Source organism: Psittacula echo (assembly GCF_963264785.1).
Source record: "Psittacula echo genome assembly, chromosome: 3".
NCBI lineage: Eukaryota > Metazoa > Chordata > Aves > Psittaciformes > Psittacidae > Psittacula > Psittacula echo.
In genome coordinates, this window is record NC_137736.1 from 57,625,776 (window position 1) to 57,648,659 (window position 22,884).

General features: G+C 36.7%; 1 protein-coding gene across 1 annotated transcript in view; it reads left to right on the forward strand.

The window, feature by feature from the left end:
- The window catches only part of OCA2 (OCA2 melanosomal transmembrane protein), a gene marked incomplete at both ends in the record, with an annotated part of 171,283 nt that overhangs the window by 18,500 nt on the left and 129,899 nt on the right, over positions 1-22,884 (forward strand). The window contains 7 exons of the mRNA XM_080614470.1: positions 2,489-2,587; positions 3,183-3,371; positions 7,196-7,253; positions 8,161-8,233; positions 15,681-15,838; positions 17,321-17,403; positions 17,773-17,926. Of these exons, the coding sequence (XP_080470596.1) occupies positions 2,489-2,587; positions 3,183-3,371; positions 7,196-7,253; positions 8,161-8,233; positions 15,681-15,838; positions 17,321-17,403; positions 17,773-17,926 (814 nt within the window). The remainder of the gene's footprint in view (positions 1-2,488; positions 2,588-3,182; positions 3,372-7,195; positions 7,254-8,160; positions 8,234-15,680; positions 15,839-17,320; positions 17,404-17,772; positions 17,927-22,884) is intronic.

Consider the following 22,884-nt stretch of genomic DNA (forward strand, 5'->3'; position numbering starts at 1 on the left):
GTTAGTCTCTCTGTTTAGGGATTACTTTTGTTTTTATAGCCCATGCTATTTTTCATGATATTACAACTTTCCTTTCTAGGCTTTCAGCCTTCAAGATTCTTATATGCCTTGATTAGGTTTATTGTTTGTATTACTCTCACTCTCTAATTAGAGTAATCACATCATGAGGGAGTTGAGGCTCTTCTGTTTTTTCTCTAATTATTTTTGTTTTGTTGAGCCTGGCTGTTTCCTGCTGCTTATTCTTGTCCATGTGTTTTTACTCTCTGCAAATTGATGTTGTCATGTATTAATTGTTTTCATTTTATTTGAAGACCGTTTCCATTTTTACTTTATTTGCTATTCTTGGCAATCTGTAAAACTCTACATTTTAAAGTTCCATTTAAAAGTGGCAAGACCTATACTGGCAGGTGAGCATAACAATTGTGCAAAAAGAAAGCAAAAATGATGCCTTTAGCTAGCATTCTTGATCCTTTACCTCAGGTTTTGTCATTTAAACAACCTTCCACCAACCTTTTATTCTCCCTTTATGGTTGCCATTGCTGTGGTTGCTTTGTCCTTCAGCTCTCTGTGCATAATGGTCATTCACAGTAGTGGTTGAGACCTGCTGAGGTGGGGGATTGTCAGTAGATATATGTATGCCTGTGTAAAGCAAAGCAGTGTTGGTATCAAGCCCTAACAATTAGAAGAAATTGAAGTTTTTGTAGGAAGTTTTATGGTTATTAATCTCAGAGTGTACATGTGCTAGTAGAAAAAGAAGAAAAGTAAGCGTGGAAAAGTTAATGGTGTGCGCAATATGAGGTTAGATTGGAACAGCATACAATATATTTTATTTGGAGCCTTTTTTTGTGGAGAGTGGCAGAATTTTTTTTAAAAGCAGAAACAGCTAATCAGTCTTTGCATGACTTAAATTTCTGACTGTGCAAGTTCAAGGTCCACCATTAAAATCGCCACCTTTGGATGAAAACTTTGAATATAGTGGGATGCAGGAGTTAGCCCGCATATCAGGAGCATATCAGCAATGCTCAGTGAGCACACATTTAAAGTTCTGACAGTGTTTTTGCTACCCTTACGGATTATATTTTGTAAAAGCTCTAGGTAATCTTTTACATCTAAGGCCATGAGAACATTAGAATAGAATTTGCTTCAAAATACACGATTTTCTCCACTTAAACTTTTTGTGTGAATGCTATTCTCCTGTTTAAAAATGGAAGCACTTAGATAGCTTCAGAGTATGCACTCATCTCTTCACAGATGAAGTGTCAGTGCAATGTAGCACCTGAATTGTAATCTTCCCAACATTTGACCTGAGGTACTGGATAATTCAGTCTCTATAACTCATTCATCCTTTTCTGCTGAGATTGCAAATACGGTGCTTACAGCAGAGTTTGAATGACATTTGTGCCACTCAAAGATGATATAACCATATCTGGTTGCTCCACACCTAGAATATTACTAGATAGATAGATAGCTGTACTAAACAAGCAAGCTGAAGCATTAACTGGAGGTTTTAATTTTACAAAGTGTGAGTTCACACATACATCTACAAATTACAAGAAATTCCACTGTCTTCCATTTGCTATAAGGTTAAATACACAGATCCTTCTTTTTGGACTGTCCTTACATTTAGAAGATTGAATTATCATACATATATGTATATTTTTAATTAGTTGTCTATGATTTTATAATTTCTTTCACCTTTCAGTCCAGCAGTAGCAGAAGAAATTTTAGGTTTCTTCCAAGTGTCCCTGGGAATAATACTATCTGCTTATTGACTGTATGTCTAGCAGATTTCTTTGTGACTTTCTGGTGGTGGGTGGCGACAGTTTTTAACAGAATAAATCAGAGTGTGTCTGAATAATGGTGGTTTGATGGGAAATGTCTATGGAAGACCCAGGTCTTGAGTATTGCAAAATGGCTCAATTAATCTCTCCCAGAAGCCTGCCCCAAAGCTGAACCGCTATGATTGTGCTTGATTTTATTCAGCTGTTTCTTAAGATGGGATTTATATTTTAGCAAAAGACTTCTTAACAGTGCTAAGCTGCAGTATGGCAAGAGGTAGTTTACTCTCTATTAATTTTATGCAGCACCAGGACCAAGACTTGAAACTGTTTGGAAAGGACTGTGCTGCAGGACAAAGCTTTCTTCCCTACACAAAGGGTGCTGAGGTTGCTGTACGTATTAGATTTCTGGTGACCCATGTCTCAAATGAAATTTACAGGACAGAAATGATCCTATTATTTTATGTTTAGGAAGTATATTAATGTGAACTTCTATGAATAAGTAGCATCCTCCATGACCGTAAGGAAGTAACTATCATGACTAGTTCAAGCTTAATGAAAACCTTGATTTAGGTGAACACCATTCTTAAAGAGTATTTAACCAGTTAGATGCACTTGTACCAAATATTATGTAGAACTGTAGTCAATCATTGTACTTCAGATTTATTGTTTTCATTGTGTTTAATTTTGTCTTTTTTTCTCCTTCAAAGATATCACTTCAATTTTTCCAAATTATTCAGCTCAAGGTCAAAAAACACTGGCTTTACAGAGAAGACACCACTACTGAAGGTTTCCTCAGAGGAAAATGGGTGAGATGCTTTCATTTCACTCAAAATATCTTTTTCTAAGCTCTCTTCTATTTAATTGTGCATGGTTCTTTCTTATATCCTGACACCAAACCTGCTGGGAAATAAAGTGAATAGCAGGGGTTGTAAACAGAGAATTACCCTGAAGGACCTTGAGTGGAAAGAAATGGGGAAGGGAAGGATGTAAAGTCTGAGGTTAGGCTGATTAGAAAGCTCTAAGGATAGGCAACTGCAGGCTGTATGCTCTTATTTCCTCCATGTGGTGTTACATCAGGTACAGTGAAAGACACAGCAGAGCTATAGAAGGAATCCTTATAGGGGATTTACACACCAAATCCTGAGGTACATCTGCTGGTGCATTAGGGAGCTGGTTCTCCCAAGTGCACCTAAACATCACAGGGTCTTTGCTCTTGCTCCCAGTCTACCCAGCTGTGTCACCAAGGGGAGCTCAGTCTGTACTGCATAAATCTCTGTCAATCAGTTTTTCCATTAAAATCTCTTACAGTGAACCTGAGGATATGCAAGATCAGTTACATCTACCACCTGTTAAAATAAACCGCTGTTTTGTTTTATTATGTTCCCCAAAAATGTGTGACAGGTTGCAGTGCATGGCTCTTCGTAATCCAGATTTTACCACAGATGACGACTCATGGGACAACAGCTCTGCAGAATTTGAGCAAAGGTTTCAACTGGGAAATGAAATTACATGCTTGTCCAGATCTGCTTCTTCTGAGAGATATGAAATCTTGGACAACCTTCATGTGAAGTTCAATTTATCAAAGATGAGGTCTGAATTAAAACATTAATTTACTTCTTTTTCCATTCTTTTTTTTTTTTAATTTTTTTTAAATTTCTCCAGGGATTAGTTTTTAAGTATAGATATCGAGAAAATAATTTCTTTTCTGCAAATTAATAAAATAACACTTCATGATTAGGGTGTATCTTGCCATTGACAATTTTTAAATAAACCTGGTGAAATTGAGTATAACCTCTACCTAACGATCAATAGTTCCTTGTTCTTACAAGCATCAGTCATAACACCTATTCTAATTTTGTAATTAAATGCCTTCTGTATTGTTTCTAACATTTCTTTGAAACCATTCCTTAAAAACCCCTTGGTTGATTCCACAACTTTGTTTGGTGTTTTGTTGTTTTTATAAAATGCTTCACTTTAATTAAAGTATGTATCTAACACAGTCTTTCTGTAGTTGTTATAGTAGCTTTTCACGTAGCTTTTTCACAGTCCAATATACCTGATAATTTTCTATCATTAAGTACTTTAGTGTTTTTCACTCTTTACATTAAAGTAGTCTTTTACCTCAAAGTAGTCTTTTACCTCATTTTAGGCACGGAGGAAATTGAATCTGATAATGTATTAAGAAGATACCAAAGTAATAAGAAGTTAAGGTCAAATTTTCTTCGGATATTTTTGCCTGAGATTTAACTAGCAAAACCTTTACTCTTGGATACTAATTCTCTGCCCCTTCCAGAGTTTTAATACTTTTTACTAGTTTGGTTTGGCCTTTGCAAATAGCTTTGCAGATCTCCACGTTGATTCACAGAGCCTTTCCAATGAGACGTCAGTGCATCTTTTCCCAATTTGTATGTTATCTTAGCTAATCACTTCACAATTGTTTTCCTCCTTCCATCGTGCATGTGGTATTGTGTGGAGTGCCAATCTCCTGCACTGCAGCTCAACAAATGGAGCAGGAGAATTTCAGTGGCTGCAACTAGTGCAATATGAGCATATGTGAAGAAGTTTGGCAGATTAATTTCTTCACGCTCATGGTAGATTTCCCTGGTATTTAATGGAACAAAGGTGTTGAGCGGGAGTGTAGAATCCATTGTTTCCAGTATAACGTAGGTTTATAATGTGGGGAGTAGAGTGTTTTTCTGGCAGAACTTCCCTTGAAATATTTTCATTGCCATAGCACGGCTCGTACATATGGGACCAGCTCTTTGGCTGTTGTAAATCAGCATAACCCTGCTGAGATAATAAATGGAGCTAAACTGCCTGACACCACCTGCAGACCAGACTAAAAGTCATTTGGTTTAGAACTGGGAGTGAAATCCTTCATAGATTTGTACTTCATGCGTTTCCAACTGAAGTCAAATAGGATTGTGCTGGAGGCATATATCAGCACAGAATTTGGCACAAGGTTTCTACTTGTATCACTGTGCCAGATTAGTGCTGTAGCAAGAGACAGATTGCAAGCCACGGGTGAGTCAAAGGCTGATCACTTCTCAAATGTAAGCTGTTAAAAGCGCTGCTTCCCTAATACAAAATGCCATGAAAACAAACAGATGGGAGGAACAAGGCTTTCTAAATTCTACATTTAATAAAGTGACCATTTTCAAAAGCTTTTTTTATTATACCTTGCCAGCTCCTTTAGATGAGTTTCTGTTATTTATAGCCAAGTGGCTATGAAATTTAAAGCTTAAAATCAAGTTATTGTTGCTTCTTGTTTCAATAATAATAATAATAAAATTTCAAAGTGAAAACAGAAAATATTAAGTACATTAAACCTAAACCAATCTGGTCTGGACTTTAGTAATTCATAACACAATAAATTCTCAAAAATACCAGAATAGAACTGTAATGTAGAAATAGGGACAATAGACAAGCAGGGTAGAGGATTCATGACTAAGCTGGCATTAGGTATTTCCTATAAATCATAGAATAGTTAGGGTTGGAAAGGACCTTAAGATCATCTAGTTCCAACCCCCCTGCCATGGGCAGGGACACCTCACACTAAACCATCTCACCCAAGGCTCTGTCCAACCTGGCCTTGAACACCGCCAGGGATGGAGCATTCACAACTCCCTTGGGCAACCCATTCCAGTGCCTCACTACCCTCTCAGTAAAGAACTTCTTCGTTATATCCAATCTGAACTTCCCCTGTTAAAGTTTGAATCCGTCACCCCTTGTCCTATCACTACAGTCCCTAATGAAAAGTCCCTCTCAGCATCCTTATAGGCTCCCTTCAGATACTGGAAGGCAAAGAAGCTATCAGTTATGAAGTGCTGATAACGGTTTTGTTGTCATTCCTCTTTTTTCAAGCCTTTATTTTCTTCTTTCTCCTCCCCCTCTTTGTTTTTCAGTAGAGCAGGGGTACCTGGCATTTCTGGAAATCACCTTACTGGTTTCCATCCCCTCTTGCTCTGTCTTCTCTAGATTTTCATGCTACGCAAAAGTTTACATAAAGTTACTAGCACTTGTGTTTCATAGTTTATTGTAGGCCCTTCCTATCTGTTTGCCTGTGGCAACACATTTTTATTACCTTCTGGGTTTTTGTTCCTGTGTATTTGGAGAAATATAAAGAGGAAGTGATCTTTAGAAAACAATTTTTTCAAAAATAGGTCTCCAGTCACTTATGTTGCTTTCAATCAGTGAACTTACTATAGGGAATTATTTCCACTGTGATTAAAAATTATTTCTGACTCTCTTCAGACTACTCTGCTTTAATATTTTGTTCTATAGCATCTGTCAATGCACTTATTTATTGTACTGTTCCCTTCTCAACTGATTTTTCTAGTAACCTGAAATTTTTTCCTTCCTGCTTGTCATCAGGCTTAAATCAAACCTTACATTCATCATTCTGTCAGAAAAGCAATGTCTGAATGTTCACTTTTGCAAAAAAAAAAAAAAAAAAAAAGGAATAAGAACATCAATACCTCCTATTAATGAAAAGATGTAGTAAGGGCATATTACCGAAAAGAGTTCTGTAAATTAAGACATCTGTGTAACATACTGTTGGGCGGCCAGAAAATTAGTTAAGAGTTGCCTTTTATGGTAATATTAAAAAAGATGGCAATTTAAAAGTGCCAAATCTTAAGATGTATTATTCGAGAGCATGCATTTTCAACATCTACATTCTAATCTAATTTTAATTTAGAGTTATTCTTTCTTAACCCAGTAAGCTCTGACACTTCAGAAGATTTGATGTCATCACATCTCCAGAACTGTGTATTCCTTCAAAGGGCACAGACATTTTATGGAAAAAAAATCTAGTTTTGCTAGTTGTTTTATCTAGAGATGCTCATGAAGTATATTTGGTTTAAAGAGGCACTATTACAACCAGAAGATACTTAAAGCTCTCGAACTGTCTTTTCCCAATACTTTTCAGGATGTATATTAGAAGTCCAATTTTTGAGAAAGTCATTGATGACACCACCCCACTATGCAAAAAAGCTATGCTTTCTTGGTCATGCCACCTCCCTGTAATGGCCAGTGCTCCTTTGCCTCCCTGGGAGCAACCAGCGTGGGCTGATGGGGCTCTGGATCTGTCGATAGCTGGCAACAGCAGTGGAGAAGCAGCTCCAGGTCCTGGCACCAGCTCATGCTGCAGCATTCATTCAGCTTTCCTGGGGGGAAAACCTTCCTGTACAATGAGACCCGGCTGGCAGCAAACCTGGGGCAAGAGCCTTTATAGTCACTGAGGCTTCCCAAGCCCCTGCTGACCCTGAGTTATGGTGTCCATACTCTGATGTGGTCTATTATCACCTATAAATGCTTACCATGATGCTTTGGAAATGTCAGAGCTACTAAGAGAACAGAAAAGATTTGTTTTAAATTAGCCATATAATAAATTCATGTTTCTTATGTTTCAGATGCTGTCTAAAATTCCTAAAAGTTTCAGGCCTTTTTATCTTTGTAGTTGTCTGCTCTGTAAGTATTGGATTTGCAATCCTCCCCTGGCCTTCATTTCACAGAACCATAGAATCACAGAATCATTCTATTTCTTTAAAATTAGTTCAAAATGAGGTGTGATATGTTGTCTTAGCTAATAGAAAAATGTCTTGAGGGTGGGAGACGGCAAAAAGATGAAAATATTGTTCAGGGCTTCATGCTTAATCACACCACTGTTTGGTGCACTAGCCACCACCCTGGACAATATGGTAATGTAAGCAGCTGAGACTGAGGAGGCAGCTGGCACTCAAACTTTATGTCCTTTACGGTTGCTTGCTGAATTTAAGATGAGTCTCTGAGTCTTTAGATACTGCCTAACACCTGAGGAATATTCATAGGAAAAGCTATGCTGGGGAGGATGCAACAGCAATGGTAGTGCTCCATGGTGTGGAAGCTAGAAGGCCACAGGGAGGGAAGCAGCTCCAGAATCTCCAAAATCAGCAAAATCTTAGACTGCAAGACTTGAGAAACATTTCAAAAGGTTGGAGTTTATCCTTCTAGCTGCTGCAAGGACCCATTTTTTGTCTTGCAGAGCTCCTGTATCAGAAAAAAAAAGATGAAAATCTATTGCCTCAGATGTGAGTGTTGCTTTCCAGATAGATTCTTAAGATTACAACTTTGTCCTAAGAGACGCTTGGATAAAATACATCAAATATTTGACTTTGGCAGTAAATTTACAAAAAGAATATTACTTGTTTGTTAAGTATCCCAGGGCTTCTTTTTAGCTGTGGTGTAAACATACCTGAAAATACTGAAAGCAATCTTACAATTTAATGTACAGATTGAAAGACTTTGTTTTATGTATTTGAGATAATTGAGATAATATTTTTCAGTTTTTCAGTTTTTGTGTTATTAATAAATGTTTGGTTTTTTATCCTTGCCCTAGATTTTATTTGTCACTTATCCAGATCAAGGTATGTCCTGGCAGATGCTGGCAGTATCACCTCTGGAAAGTTTCTGTATCCTTCTTTCAAACCCCACAAAACTCAACTGAAGTTTCCTTGGTAAACTGGTCGAACTAGGTGGGTGGTTGTTTTCTGTTTTACACCCTGAGAAAACTGGGTGTCCTCAGAGCCTGGGCTTCACTTAGACTTATCCTTTGATACAGGCCACAGTTGTGCTCCCTATCCAAGTCATATGGACTGGCACCCACCTGGGGCACCCTGCGGTGCCCACCCAGTCCTTGTGTTCAGCTTGCATGAAGCCAAGAGTGCGGAAGTATCCCAGTGAAAGCTCCTATATATATATGGTGTTGCACATCACCAGAGCTTTCATGGCCCATTCTGCCAAGGGAGGGTGTTGTTGGGTCTTTAAGTTCAAGTTATCAAGCATAGCTTAGGGATTTCCTCTCTTTCAACAGATTTTGGTTTGGAACCATGGCCTCTGCATTGTACACACTGACTCTGGAACCAGCTATTCCTTTTGTTTGTTTCGGGGAAGTGCTGGTGGAATTGAGATTTAAGTTCAAACAGGTGTTCCTATATTTCACATTTACCTATCATGTCAAGATGCTTTGAGAAAAATAAGTGTCAGACAGTCAGAATACAGTATTCCCCTTTCTTACGCGACAAACGTGAAACTGAAGATTCTTAATTTGTGTCGTGTGTCGAAAACTGGATGTTGTGTCTCCTACCTGAGGTCACAGAGCTGAGATAAAATATGTGAGAGGCAAGCAAACCAGCAAAGCCATGCTTCATTTTCAGAGTGATGTGGTAATTCAAGTAAGAAGGGTCAAGGAGACAGATTGCATTTCTAAATGAGGTTTGGAAAGGGCACCAGCAATTCTGAATATAATTTCGCTCTTGCTGCCAGTCTTCATTCGTGCAAAAGTAAGCTCATGTAGTTGTCATCCACTTTGTTGCATAGTGAAGAAAGTATTCAGCTTTTTGTCTAGGCTTGGATAAGATTAACCATTCACACAGCAGTGTTGAATTTGTGATTTATGCTGGTTGACAGACTGCAGTATTCCCAGTGGACATTAGGTGCTACTCTGAATGTCTACAAGAATTTCATGGTAGTCTGACAGGTTTGCTGCAGTAGTCCTTGTCACAAACTCCTTAGAGGTTATTGTGTGAGACTGCTTTGGGTGGAAAATAAGTCTCTTAACTCATATGATGCCAAATTATGCAAATGAACACCTTTTAACTCTTGCATATGCCCAGAAGCTGTTAAGAAGTACCGCATGGGTACTAACCACTGTACTTTTTTCTGAGTTCATGTGCCCATGCACATTGATCTGTGTGTTATGGACGTGTGTGTTATGTGATGTGTCTGCATACAGAAGAAAAATCAAAACAAAGTTTGAAATATTTTTAAAAACCAAATCAAGTGATCCCCTTTGGACTTCATATCCATTGTCATCCTGGTGTCACTTAGATATTTGTGATTATTCTGTCACATCCATTAGATCTCAGGCTTGCTCAGAGGCAGGACATTCTGTCTCTGGTATTGGGAGGGACTTGCACCAGCTGGTATGGGGGTGACATCCTTTTAGCACTTTTTCACTTGCTCTAGTTCCTGTTAGTTCCCATTTGTTAATATTTCTACACCTTTATCTCTTGTCTAAATTTACTCCAGCTGTTTTCTTTCTCATTATATGAGTTTTTATTAGCCCACTTGTATCTTTCTTTGCTTTGCCTATCCCCATGGATACAAACCTGGCATACAGCACTGAGGTGTGTTGGGTGCAGTTTTTGAACAGTATCTTGCCTCCTGTGAGTTAATAGAAGCTTTTTGAGTTTCTAAGGTTGCTTTTTTTGCCTTTTTTCTTTATTAATACTGATTTCCCTATGGCACAAGATACAAATTCAGCAGATTTAGCATAGTTTTTCAAAATAGTGGTAACAGTGTTCCTTCTTAACAACACTTCAGAATTAGTTTCTTTAAAGTTCTAACAGTCAGCTCTCTAGTGGCAGAAAAAAGTAAGTTTTGAAGCCTAACTAGAGGACTCTTTTCTGCAAGAAGCAAGATTCAATGCTCCTATTGATGTAAATGTGTGAAACTCTTTGGTTTTTTTTTTTTTTCTCGGATCTTATGCTTAAAGGTTGCATGTTAAGTGCAGAGCATCAATAATTAATAGGATGATGTGCCTTTGGAAAGTGGATTATAAAATGGAAGAAAATACACAGAGTGAATAAATTCCAGCATTCCTTAGTTTTAGTTACATGTACCTATTTTAAAACAGAAACATTTTTATTTTCTGTAACTGTTTGGCCATTCAAACCTTCAGGTAACTTATCTCCGTTAACTGGTCGAACAAATTGATCAATCGACTAAGATATATTCATGTTCTTCTCCATAACTTACATTGGTTTTTAGGCTTGAAGAATCTTCTGAAATGCTAAATATTCTTCATGTTCGTTCCTTAGTTTCTAATAACTTCTGCCATGATCTAAGCAAAACTTGAATTTTTTCTCCAGCAGAGGGGAACAGACAGCTGGAGCAGAACTGTGCATTAACTTTTTGAATTGAACTAGGCTTTATGAAATTAAAAAGTAATGGGTATTTGTTGATGCTTTTAAGGAATTATGCAATAAAACTATACGCCGTCACAGTTTTTTAAAGAAGTGTCTGTGTCCCTGATAACAGTGCCTTTTTCTTCCACTGCACCTGAAAAAATTATTATTATTTTTACACTTCTCTATATTAGAAATATTTTATTTTTGCAAGAAAAAATAAAACTGCTTCCATCGCATTTCTGTGCAATGGCTTTCACGCTTACCTTGTTGAGCTGTGAATTTCCATCTTTACTCTGTCCCTGGTGAGTGCTTCAGTAACAATCTTGTGTTTCCCCCTCAGCTTCTGTACTTGTTCCAGTTCCTATTATAGGTGAGGGAAAGCTAGATCAGCCTAGGTGAACCAATATAATTTTCCCTTTTCAGACTGGTTTTCAGAACTTTCTTCTCTTGGACCTGAAACATGATCATAAATGGGGAGTGAATTGTGAATTCTGAGTCTGGACAAGGAGCTCGCATTTTTACAAATACATTTTAAAGCCTTTCACTCCTCATCTGGTTATTTGCTTTAAATGTTTGATATCTCCTCAGTAAAATGTTTGGAGCAAGGGCTGACATTTTGCAAGGTATACATTTGCACAGCACCCAATCTGAAGGGCTGTTTACTCAATTGCTCTTTATGTGCAAGACACAACTTAATGAAAATACATCATTTCAAGTCATGGCTGAACAAGTCTTTGATTAGTCCAAATCAGATAAAACAAGACATATCAAATACACTAGCCAGTGGCCATTGTCACTGACTTACCTCCCTCTTCAGTAGCTCTGAGGGATGTCATCACATCCAGTTCAGGATTAAGATCTCAAATTCAGAAATTAGAAGATGTATCTCAATAACAGTAATATGTTGAATTTTTTCATTTGGATTCAGTGAAACTATTTAGAATTCATTTCATTTGGATTCAGTGAAACTATTTAGAACAATTCCACATATGGAAGTTTATAGGGAGACTGAGCAGACATAAGATGACCCTATTATCAAATTCCTTCCTGAAGTTGCATGAGTTTGAAAATTGTTGCAACTGTGTTAATCATGGAGCAAGAAAAGGTCACTAGGAAAACTTGTAATCATGCCATGATCATTAATGACACTAAAAATTACCATACCCACTCCTTGAACAAGAGGTATGTATAGAAAGAAAGACTGTGAGGCAAAGAATGTAGTCAGATTTTGTTAGACCCTTCAGCTTCCACAGAGGTTCTAAAGATGCGTTCTTCTCCAATGGAGCATATGTTAACTTGATGAATGAAACAACCTCTCTAATATCTTTAGTTCTTTTCCCCTCTGATTTTTTTTTTCATCTTTTATTTTGTAACTCTAGTTCTCTACTGTCAGATATTTCTGCATCATTTTTCCTTGCAGAATACATTTAAAAATCATTTATGTTCATTGATGCTGTTGGAAATGTACTAAGCATTTTGGCCTGCAATGTTCAAGCTGCTAAGTAGATGAGCGAAGACCAGGACAACATGCAAAGGCAGACAAAGAAGCAGAATCTCAAAGTATATTGAGAAAATATTGTAGAAAAGAGAGTTTATTAAGGACTCACAAAACTTCTAGAACTGGAGGAACACAGAGAGAAGGGATGGATCCAGTATAGACAAAAATGGAACCAAATTGCTGACACTCCAAAAAGAAAAAAAAATATTACATTCTTCAGATGGGAAAACCAATAACTGCAGAAAAGCATGTGGTTCAACTTGGTATATTGTGAAGGGATGACCTCATAAGCTACAAACAGGGATATGACATCAAAAGAGAAAACTGCAGAGAGTGATGCAGAAATAACCTAAGTTAAGAACAATATGTAGAAATAGATGCTAAGACCCATGGAAAATACTTTCTTTAAAATGGTAATATCCTAGAGAAACTAGCATGAGTGACCTGGTCATAAATCAAGATCAATACTATACGGGTAGTTCAAAAACCTGGTGAAAAATAATCAATAGACATAGTATTCTCAAGGTATGTTTTACAGTAGGCAGAGTAAGATATACAAGTAGGTGTTAAAGAAAGCATGAAGTCAGCCATCTGCATGCAAATATAAGAGAATCTCTGTCAATCATGGCTTTGCAGCTAGCTTTATACATACTGAAATAATGGCATGGTGGAGGGTAGAGTAGAGACTCAGTATTTAAGATGTGACTCGTCCCAGCTATGCCTGACTCATCCCAGGCTCCCTTTATAGTTCCTAGAGAGAACCAATGCTTCTCATGAGTGATTCCTCTCATCTTTTTGTGGCAGTCTAAAATGAAACAATGAATTCCGTCTTAACAGCACTCTCTTTTCATTGATGTTAAGGGAGTAACCAACTCAGATGCGGATGTCCACAGTACAGAACTATAAACTGTAGTGAACAAATCCCAATTCAAACTTTTAGCCACTGCATCCATTTTGTTGTGTTGGCTATGTAAGCTAAAAAGATGTAAAGTGACACGAGGCGACTCACGCACTCTTCAGTACCTTCTAGGAGCAGCTAGTCAGAAAACCGAGATCAGAAAAAAACAGGTTTAGCTCTGAGCAGTGGATCCAGGCTGGAGCCAGATGTAAATATAGACAGCCACTGTGTAATGGTGTACAAAGCATACACAAAGCCAGATCCCTTGACAGGATAATTCACAGCAGTAATATAATTTCAAGAATGGAACTACATAAAAATGAGGCATCTTAGCTGAAGTGAAATAAAAAATGACAGCTCTGGCTGTAAATCTTGTCAGGAAGATTTTTTTTGCTTTAGAGGCCCACATTGGAGGCCACATTACAAAAAGGTTCAGAAAAGGCAAAAAGTCCCAGCAGAACAAAAGGGGATATTAGAAGTAAAAAGATAGTTTTCCCACAAGTTAGTCACATCTGAGTGATTTAAATATAGAGGAAATCACATTCTGGCAATTTAAGGGAAATATAAAACCAAGATAAGGCAGAACAAAACCATTCTGAAAAGTAGCTTAATAAAAAGAATTTCATTCTGATTCCTATAAGCGTGGCTGAAACTTTCTCCTCGTTTATTTTGATTCCACCTTTCATAAAAGGCTGTGATCTGCTGCAGTATAACAATGGAATTATGACAGAGTCTCTAAATATTGTTTGGAGAAAGATAACTCCGATTGGATTTCAGAGCCTCAATGCAGACTGGTGAATGATGTTCAGTTCCACTTGCAATCAAAGGAGAACCTGTTTTGCTAGGACTTTTTCTGATAATTTTATAAATGCACAGAAAGGAATGGAAAAACTTCTTAAGTATCTCCATCTTTATAGGAAAAGAAGGAAGGAGCCACTCTTCTTGAAAATAAGGTTTAATTCTTTCCCCCTTTAATTTTAAGCATCTTTTATAATAGCTCCTGAATGTGTCATCTAGGTAATTACAGGATTTATTTTAAAAGTATTGCTTAAAAGGAAGCGTCTATAATTATATGCACCTGAAGCTTTTCAAGACATAAATTACTGGCTACACTCCTAATAAAAGGCAGACTGTCAAAAGGTGACCCAAATCATCGGGTTAATGACTTTGGGTCAGCTGGCCTTTTAGAAGGTATAATTAACGTCTCGTTAAAGGTATAGCTATAGCTCCTGTGGAAACTAATATTATGTATTAATTAGACACAGAAAAATGGTGATGCCAAAACACACTTAAAACTCTTCAGAACCAGAAAAGAACTGTTGTAATTTGTATTTATGCTTGCTAAGTGCTGTGTGTCTAAATTGTCCTGACAAGAGGTGGTCTCCTGATTTGTTGCATCCAAGGCTATTTTTTTATATTTTCTGTGTGATTCCTTTAAGCAAATAGATGCTTGGGAGTTTCATTCTTAAGGAGTGGCATGTGTGACACTGGTGCTGAGTGCTCTGCTTACTGGGCTAAGCGGGGTGACAGTTATACTACTTTGCAACATCATGAGATCTGGTAGGGTCTTTTTTTGGGTTATTGTGAGAGAAATCTTTTCTCTAGATTCAGTTCTGCTGAGAATGTGGACAGATGCAGCTCTTTTAAAAATGAAGGACTCCTGCATGCATAATGTCACAAAGCTTTCCCAGCTGGGGCTATATACTTCAGCTCCCCCCAAAAGACTCATCTACCATGGATGGCCCTACTGGGGCTCACTGGGAAGCAGGGCACAGTACTACTTTGAGTCCCCTCTAACTATACTGTATTTTTAATTCTCCCGTTAAAATCTCCTGAGTTCTGTGGACAAAAAATGACTTTCTGGGAAAATCCTTCTGGTAGGTATGATCTTGTATGGCTTTTTTTGGAACAGGTTCACTCTTTTTAGTGTGCTCAATTAAACATCAGATGTTAAAAGTGTTAAGATACTCCAGCATGTGATTAAGTTGCATGCTTTCAACAGAACATGTATGCATAAAATCAAGTCTTTTCCTTTTTTAAGAGTTTTTATTTTCTTGGTGGTGCCTTGGCTTTCTATCTGGTGATTAAAATTTTGACCAGAAAGCAAATCCTCTGGCATGAATAGGACATTGGCTATTGTTTAGTTTCCCCATGGTTGGAGCTTCCACAGTGTTTTCCCCAATACAAAGTCTGTAACGTTTAAATTGCTGAGTTGATGCTGCCTTTCACCTGGCAAAAGCACTTAAAGAGCCTTACTTCTCTGCCTCTACATGTATTTCTGTATACTAATTTGGATCTTGGTACGTGTACAGCATCAGATAAAACCACTGGTGGTTTAAAAAAAAACCTAGAAAAGGATAGAACCTGGCCAAAAAAGTGCTGCTTGGTGAGGAAGTAGGCATCTATTTTGTTCTTTTCATAGTTTCTTAAGCATTTTAGCTGAAGAATACGTTTTTCAATATAAGTTGACTAATCTACACTTTTTACTGATATTTGCACAGCCTATACTAATTTTTTACTGGAAATTTACACCTTAACAACTTTATTAACAGCTATGAATCTGACCGATTTTCATGATTCTTCCCTGTTGAAGTTAGACATAGGAGGCCCATTTGTAGAAGATGTAGTTGATGACCAAACAGAGGAGTACATTGTAGTACAAATCAGCCAGTCTGAAGATACTGGATCAAGGAGGAGACACCAGCAGCAGGTGATGGTCTTTAAATTTTTGAGATGTGTTTTATTGCTTGTATTTCCACCACCATTGTGCAGATTAAATTGTCGCGCTTTTCCCTGCTGTGAGGTGTGTCAATGTCAGCATTAAAAAACTTGTTCTAATAAGAGTAAAGTTACACATTCTTTTGTCTGTGTAAGACTTCCTTTAGCTTCCTGTATTAAAATTTTGTAAAATTTATGCCCCTTGCCTGACATTTAGCATGGAAATTCTTGTGTTTAAAATTGGCAACATTTCAAAAGTTGTCTTAGAAAGAGAAACAAGTGCAAAGTGCCTTTTTGCACTCACTAAAATACATTTTCACATTTTATTGCAAATTCTTTTCTTAAATGTGTCACATTTATTTGCTTTATTTCTCTTAAGGCTTTCTCATTGTTGATGTTTTCTAACAAGTTCCTGCTCCTCTCTTCCAGATAACTTGGCAAAGGAGGATCTTTTACAGCCTATCATTGTTTATCACTGAAAAATAAAAATAAGCTTCTTAATTTAATACACAGCATTGACATACAAACAACTGCCTGCCATTCGGTTTACGTGACGGGATGGCCTGCCTCTACCAGTGACAGCACAGCTGAACAATGCCGTCAATATTCCTGCTTTCACCCTATCTCAAGTCTACAGCAAAAGATTAGTCCCGCTAACTCAACATGGCAAACAATACCATAATGGCAATTACTCTTTAAACCACATAACCCCACAATGAGGAGGCTGCTGTGACCTGTGCTGTCAGCAGCAATCCCCAAGCAGCCTTCATGCTGCTTGGGCAGCCAGTGCAGAGCTGGCTGCAGCAGCCCACCTCTGCTGGCACGTCAGTGGATGTCCTGACGTGACTGAAGGAGTAGGTACCCAAGTTAACCTTCCCTGCTCGTCAGACACTTCAATGTGTCAGATGTCCTAGGCTGGCTGATTAAGCTGTTTTTTATTGCACTTTGTAGCATACAGGGTCAGGGCAGGCATAGGATTTAGGTCCTTGAGTGAATATCAGTGTGTAGTAATGGACAAAGTGTTTATTTTTTGAAGATATTTTTAATTTATTTTTTCTAGAAGATCAGCAGACAGTAATTTTGTTTATTGAAATTCAACCATGTCTGGGGGTATGACATTACTCCTGGGCCTTTCATCATCTCTATCTTATGTATGTTGGTTTTCTTCCCAGGCAATTTTTGGGAGTGAACCACGTTGTCTCTGAGTCTTAGATGCTCCTTGTAGTCAATATAAAGTGTGATTTGGCATCCTGTCTCTCCTGCACCTCCTGGATGTGTCTCTCACTTCATTGATTGAGTAATGGAATGCATTTGCTTCAATCAGGTGGATTAATTTAGGCTGATGTGTGTTATGTCCTGCCTTAAATTCTCCCAAATGGACAGGAGAGAGAACAAAAAGGAATAAAACCCTCCAGCAGAGATATATCACTTTCACTGACTTTTAATATTGCCAAATGTTCTTAATCTCTTTCAGGTGGCATACAACTGGTCTCTATCTTTAAGTTCAAGAAGAAATCAGCAAATCATCACAACAAGAACCTTTCAGATACCAAACAGGTTGGCTAAGAGAGACTGAGAAATGATCCGTTGAAACAGCACTTTACTTAGACCTGACTGTGAAAGAATAGCTGATGTTTTAAAAATAATCTACCATTGTCTGTTTCAGAGGGGCAGGAAAGGATGACATTTGGTTGCTTTTTAAAGGGGTTTACAAGGCTGGTTTGTACTTGAGTTGCTTTCTAAACAATGCTATTTAGAGGTGTAGAATGGAAATGTTAGAAAGCTGCTTGCAATTGTAAATATACAACACATGCACAAATATTTATAGGTACTGAACATAAAATTAATGCATAAATAAAACTAATGGTATTGCATTCCAGAAATAAGCAAAACAACTTCTCTTTTTTTTTTTTTTTCTTCCACCAGAGGCACCATCTTCATAAACATTCAAGCTTTCCTACAGGGGCCTGGAAGTGTTCCTCTCTCCATGAAGCATCAATATCTCCATGCAAATATAGAGACACAAGTAACAATTGCGTCCGTCATCTTAGTAGGTGTCTACGTGCTGATCATACTGGAAGTAAGCCAGCTTTGTACTTTGATTTTATTTTTCCCCTACATTGTAAATGGAGCATAAGGAAAGGTTTCGTTGGTGGGCTTTAATATACTTTTAATATATGTATGTGAATCCTTGGTGTACTATCTGTGTTGCTAGTGGCATGAATAAGATACATGTGAGGAAATTGTTCTGAATTGTAACTGATTTTGGCAAGTTATATTAATATTACAGTGATCTTGTGTATTTTTCTATCAGGATCTATTAGAGTTTTAGCATTTTAACAGAATTATAATTTGGCTGTGAGAATGAAAATAAGTCTGGGTTATAAAAGGAGTGTAAAACCTCTTTTTAAGTGAATTCTTTTTTAAGATAACCAAAGTTTTTTCTTTACCTTATTCCTTTCTCTAGGGCACCTCAAACAATGAATCTAGTGTACTTTTAAAAGGTTGAACTGAGCACGCTTTTTAATGACTGACATTTAGAAATTCTTTTACTGTATTATTTTATGAGGAAATTGAGTATGAGTTAACATGAAGAAGTGAAAGGACAGGGAACTTTAAATATATATTGCAACATCTTTCCAAAGCCTTGAGGTACCAAACCCAATGAAAATGCACTGCATCAGCACTAAGGATGGAAAACATGTCCGAAACAGCACAAGGTTCCAACTGACTTTTTTGAACTGAAAACACTGTCTGATTATCTTAAAATAAGATTGGAGGGAGAACAATTTTTGTATTATTTTTTTTTCTAATTCATGTAAGCATCCAATCTGTCAGTGAATTGTCCAAGTTGAATCACACCTGATTTACACAAGTATGAAACAGAGAAGTGAATCAAATTAAGTCTTCAAAGTATTCCATTGCAAATATATCCCAACATGCTCATTTGTCTTCCACATCCTTTGTGTATTTTAATGATACATCCTGTTACCAGCTAAAATTGTAAGATAGTTGAACACCTTTTAATCAAATATCAATAATGGGTACACACAACATGGCAGATGCTTTAGACATTTAGATTATGTTGTTCAGCAACAGTGATTTATTTATGAAGCTAAAAATGCCTCTATGTACTTTATAGATGAGCAAAGAGATATAATATTAAGTGTGGAGGGGGATTGGACTAGATTTTACTATAAATAGATGTAGACATGCAGCACAGCACCAAAATAATCTTAATACTTATAAATGCAGCTTTTTTTCCTTAAAAAAAAAACACAACAAAAAAACAAGTATGCAAACCTTTAGAAATTGCAAAAAAATCAGGTTTTTAATGTGTGTAAAGGGTGGTTTTGTGCTTCATCCTAGGAAGCTGCTTTGGAAAAATTTATGTGTAAAAGGAAATAAAGGCTTGAAACTGAAAAGCAAAGGCAAGCAAAATGTATTTTCCAGTAATTTCTAAGGAAAAGCTTTAACACAGCTCTTTAGCTTATTGTTCCTGTGAAAAATCAAGGAAAAATTTCTGTTGTAGGCAGAAAAAATATTTACTCAAATTCAAAGGTATAAATGGATATTTATAAGTAGAATTTTAGAATTTTATAATGTGAAAAGTCACCTTTTGCATCGTGACATTATCTTTTTTCTCCATAACACCTGTAGGAATGACAAGTGCTACAACCAGAGTAAATTTTAAACTATGAATATATAAGCTTGAAATAACTGCCATAGAATCAGAACTTGACTGTTGTTTGGTTCCCTCAGAGATCTCTTCCAAGAGATCAATGTAAATATTGTTAGGCTATGTAATAGTAGCTTACCTTACATTCAATGTTTATAACTTTAGTGCCTGAAGTCCTGCTTTCTCAACACATTGCTCTCCCTATTCCATTAGCAGTTATCACTGTTAGAGAAATCAATTGGTGTTGCTGTAGGAGAGATCTCTCATGGATTTTTATTCAGTGTTGCTGCTCTCCATCTTTTACCAGTTTTTATCATTTTCCTGTGTTTTATTCATTATTATTGGCAATACAGGTTCAACGTCAGACAGTGTCAACACACTAAACAAGGTTTAGAGCTATATTTTCACATATTTTCTTACATTAATGAAGAAAGAAGCAGCACTTTATCTGTTATGACTACTCACAAAAGCCACTTGAAAGTGTGCCTTTTGCTCCTCCTGCACAGCACTTTTCTCAGAACGTGAACTGTAGATCTTGTGCCCACAACCTCCTCAACCCCACTGTCCTCATCTTTTAATCTTTCCTTCTCCATCTCCCCTTGCCCTTTGCTACCTTAGTCACCAGGGAGTGTGCAGGAGAGCAGACTGCAAGGGCTTCTGCCTCCTGCAGTTATAGATGATGGGAAAAGCTGATGAAGTAAGAGGTTCCTGTTGGAAAATGAAGTGCATTTACTGTAAACTGTAATTTTCTCAAAACTTTCACCACTGTAAAGACAGAGTAAATTCTGCTTTGAGGCAGCTATTTGCTTCCATGTTGGCATCAAATCCCCAGGAGGTCAATGCATGTCATGGGCCAGTCCTTGTCAGTGGAGAATTCTTACTGTCTCATGGTATGCTGTTCTTCATAAAACACAGCACTTAATTTCTTCAGATATTTATTTTAAGTGTTCTTTCTTTTGAAATAGATTGCATGTTATGTATTCCTGAAATGCAAATGTTTCTGGTAAAAGAAGATGCCTTTTTCCCTCTGTAATTTCTAACGATTTTTTTTTTAACTTACTAAAAATATGAGTATTTTCTTCAATCCAACTGTGACCCTTGTAATTTTGATATATTGCTTTTAACTTTCTTTAGATGGACATCTCTTAGTTACATTTTCTGTTTGAAATCTGTGGGTTTTTTTTTCTTTTTTTCCCCCATGCAATCATCCTTTCCTTCAGTAACTAGACATTCATTCTCTTGAAATTGCTTTTTCTTTAAATATCAATAAGTTGCCTCTTTGCATTTCAGTCTTCTCTCCCCTGCCCTTGTCCCAGAGGAGAAAGGAATAAAAACATCTGCTTCTTTTGGTATTTTTAAATTAATCTAAACTCTACTATTTTATAGACTTGTTGAGAACAAATATTTCATTTTGTTCTTGGAAGCCCACACAGCACAGGAAATTAATCCAAGTGTATGTTTGAAAACAAGAAAGAAAGTGTGCCAGGTTTACTTTGTTGATCTCAGCTTTTACCATCTGACCCTTCAGGTTTACTGATAAATATAGTTAAGATGGGATGTAAGTATGCTTTCACTTTGGTCTACAGGGACATGTGGTGTAAAGTGCTGATGTACAGAGTTCTACGCTAATGTTGCTGTACTAAGTTAGTTCACAATGTATTCCAAGGTAGGCTTTTTCTAGTTTTGATCCTCAAAATGCATAGCCTCTTTTGATTAAGAACTTGAAAAAAAAAATCTTAGAAAATTTAATTTTTACGTTTTTATGCTCCAAACATCTTTGTTCTTTCAGCTAAGAATGCACTTTGTCTTTTGCCTTCTTTTATTTCCATTCTTTTTCCAGCAAAGCCTTATTCTATGTTTATAACTAAAGAGACTCTTTGTACCCCATTCACTCAGATTCAGTAAGAAGTGGTGTATGATTTCTGGTGGTACAGCATAGAAAAGTAAAAAGTAGAATGGATAAAATCTCATTGTTTCTTCTTTTCAATACTGTAAGATAGCTTTGATTTTCTTCTTTTACCTGTATTTGTATACACAGAGAATAGGATAATATGCTGGTTACTCTGTTAATATTAAGAAGTTTTATTGGTAATTGGAAAAGTTTCTTGAGTTGACAAAGCTCTTACTAGTAATTCTTAACTGCATGTTTGCAGCTATGTTGGAGCTACATTAATTAAAAATACGTAAGGAGGAATGTTAAAAAATTATTATTAAAGGACAGAGCTCATTAATTTGAATGATTGTGTGCTCTTGTCACTTATTTTCCTTTAATAATATATTTATTTTGTGTTGTGGTTTAAAATGCAATGTTAGCTCTTTATGATGCTTAAATGAGCTAGCAGAAACAAATAAGAAGGTAATGATCTTTTTAAGGCTGTTTTATAAAACATTTTATTTAGTTGGGAGAAAAGACAGAATAACATTCATCTTATTAAATTAAGAAAAAATAAAAAACAAGTGATACTAGTAGCACCTCAAATGGAAGAAAAGTGACACCAGCAAGTATCAGAAATTCTGTAAGAGCCTCCAGAGGGCTTGTTAATCACAGGAGCTATCATTCAGTTTCATATCTTGCCTGGTAGGTAGGCCTATGAATGATCTTGCCAGGATATTTCACATGGTGTTTTAATGATCTGACATCTTGAATAACATTTACGTGTCTGTATTTCTCCTTAAAACAAAAATACTTGAAAGTGCAAGATCTGGCTTTAAAAGTTCCAGCTTTTTATTAGCATGAATTATTAGCCCATAATAATAATTTTTATTACTTTAATGGAAATAGAGTTTTGGTTTCTCTTCATATTACTTTTCTATTATTAACTAGCTTAAATTATGAATAAACATCTGCTAGGCTTAATTTCTTTAACTCAAAGCAGAGTGATTTTTAACAGCATCTAACCAGCAGAAATTAGCTGCAGACAGAAAAATTTTAATGTGGTTCAGTCTGACCATTTTTCTACTATTGTGGGCTGGTTGAACCAATGTTGCCTCGCAGGAAGCATTTTTACAAATAAAATAAGATGTTCGTTATTACTGCTGTCTGAGTTCACAAAGTCCAGTTTTTGCTTATTTTCAGTAATAAGGCTGTTTATCTGTACACGGAACATTACGCTTCGGAGAGGGAATAGGAAAACAGGAGAGAATATTCACTGGTATACGAAATGTAATACTAAGTGATGGCAGTAGGCTAATCTTAAGGGAGAATTTTTCCAATGAGGAGTCACAGGAACTAATGATGTGCTTACTCAACATGGTTTGTCACTTCCCATCCATTCTCCTATTGATCTGTCTTTAAATATACACAGAGTGTGGATTAGAGTGTTCCCTCCAGCACATATATCCTATGAAGAGATTGATAG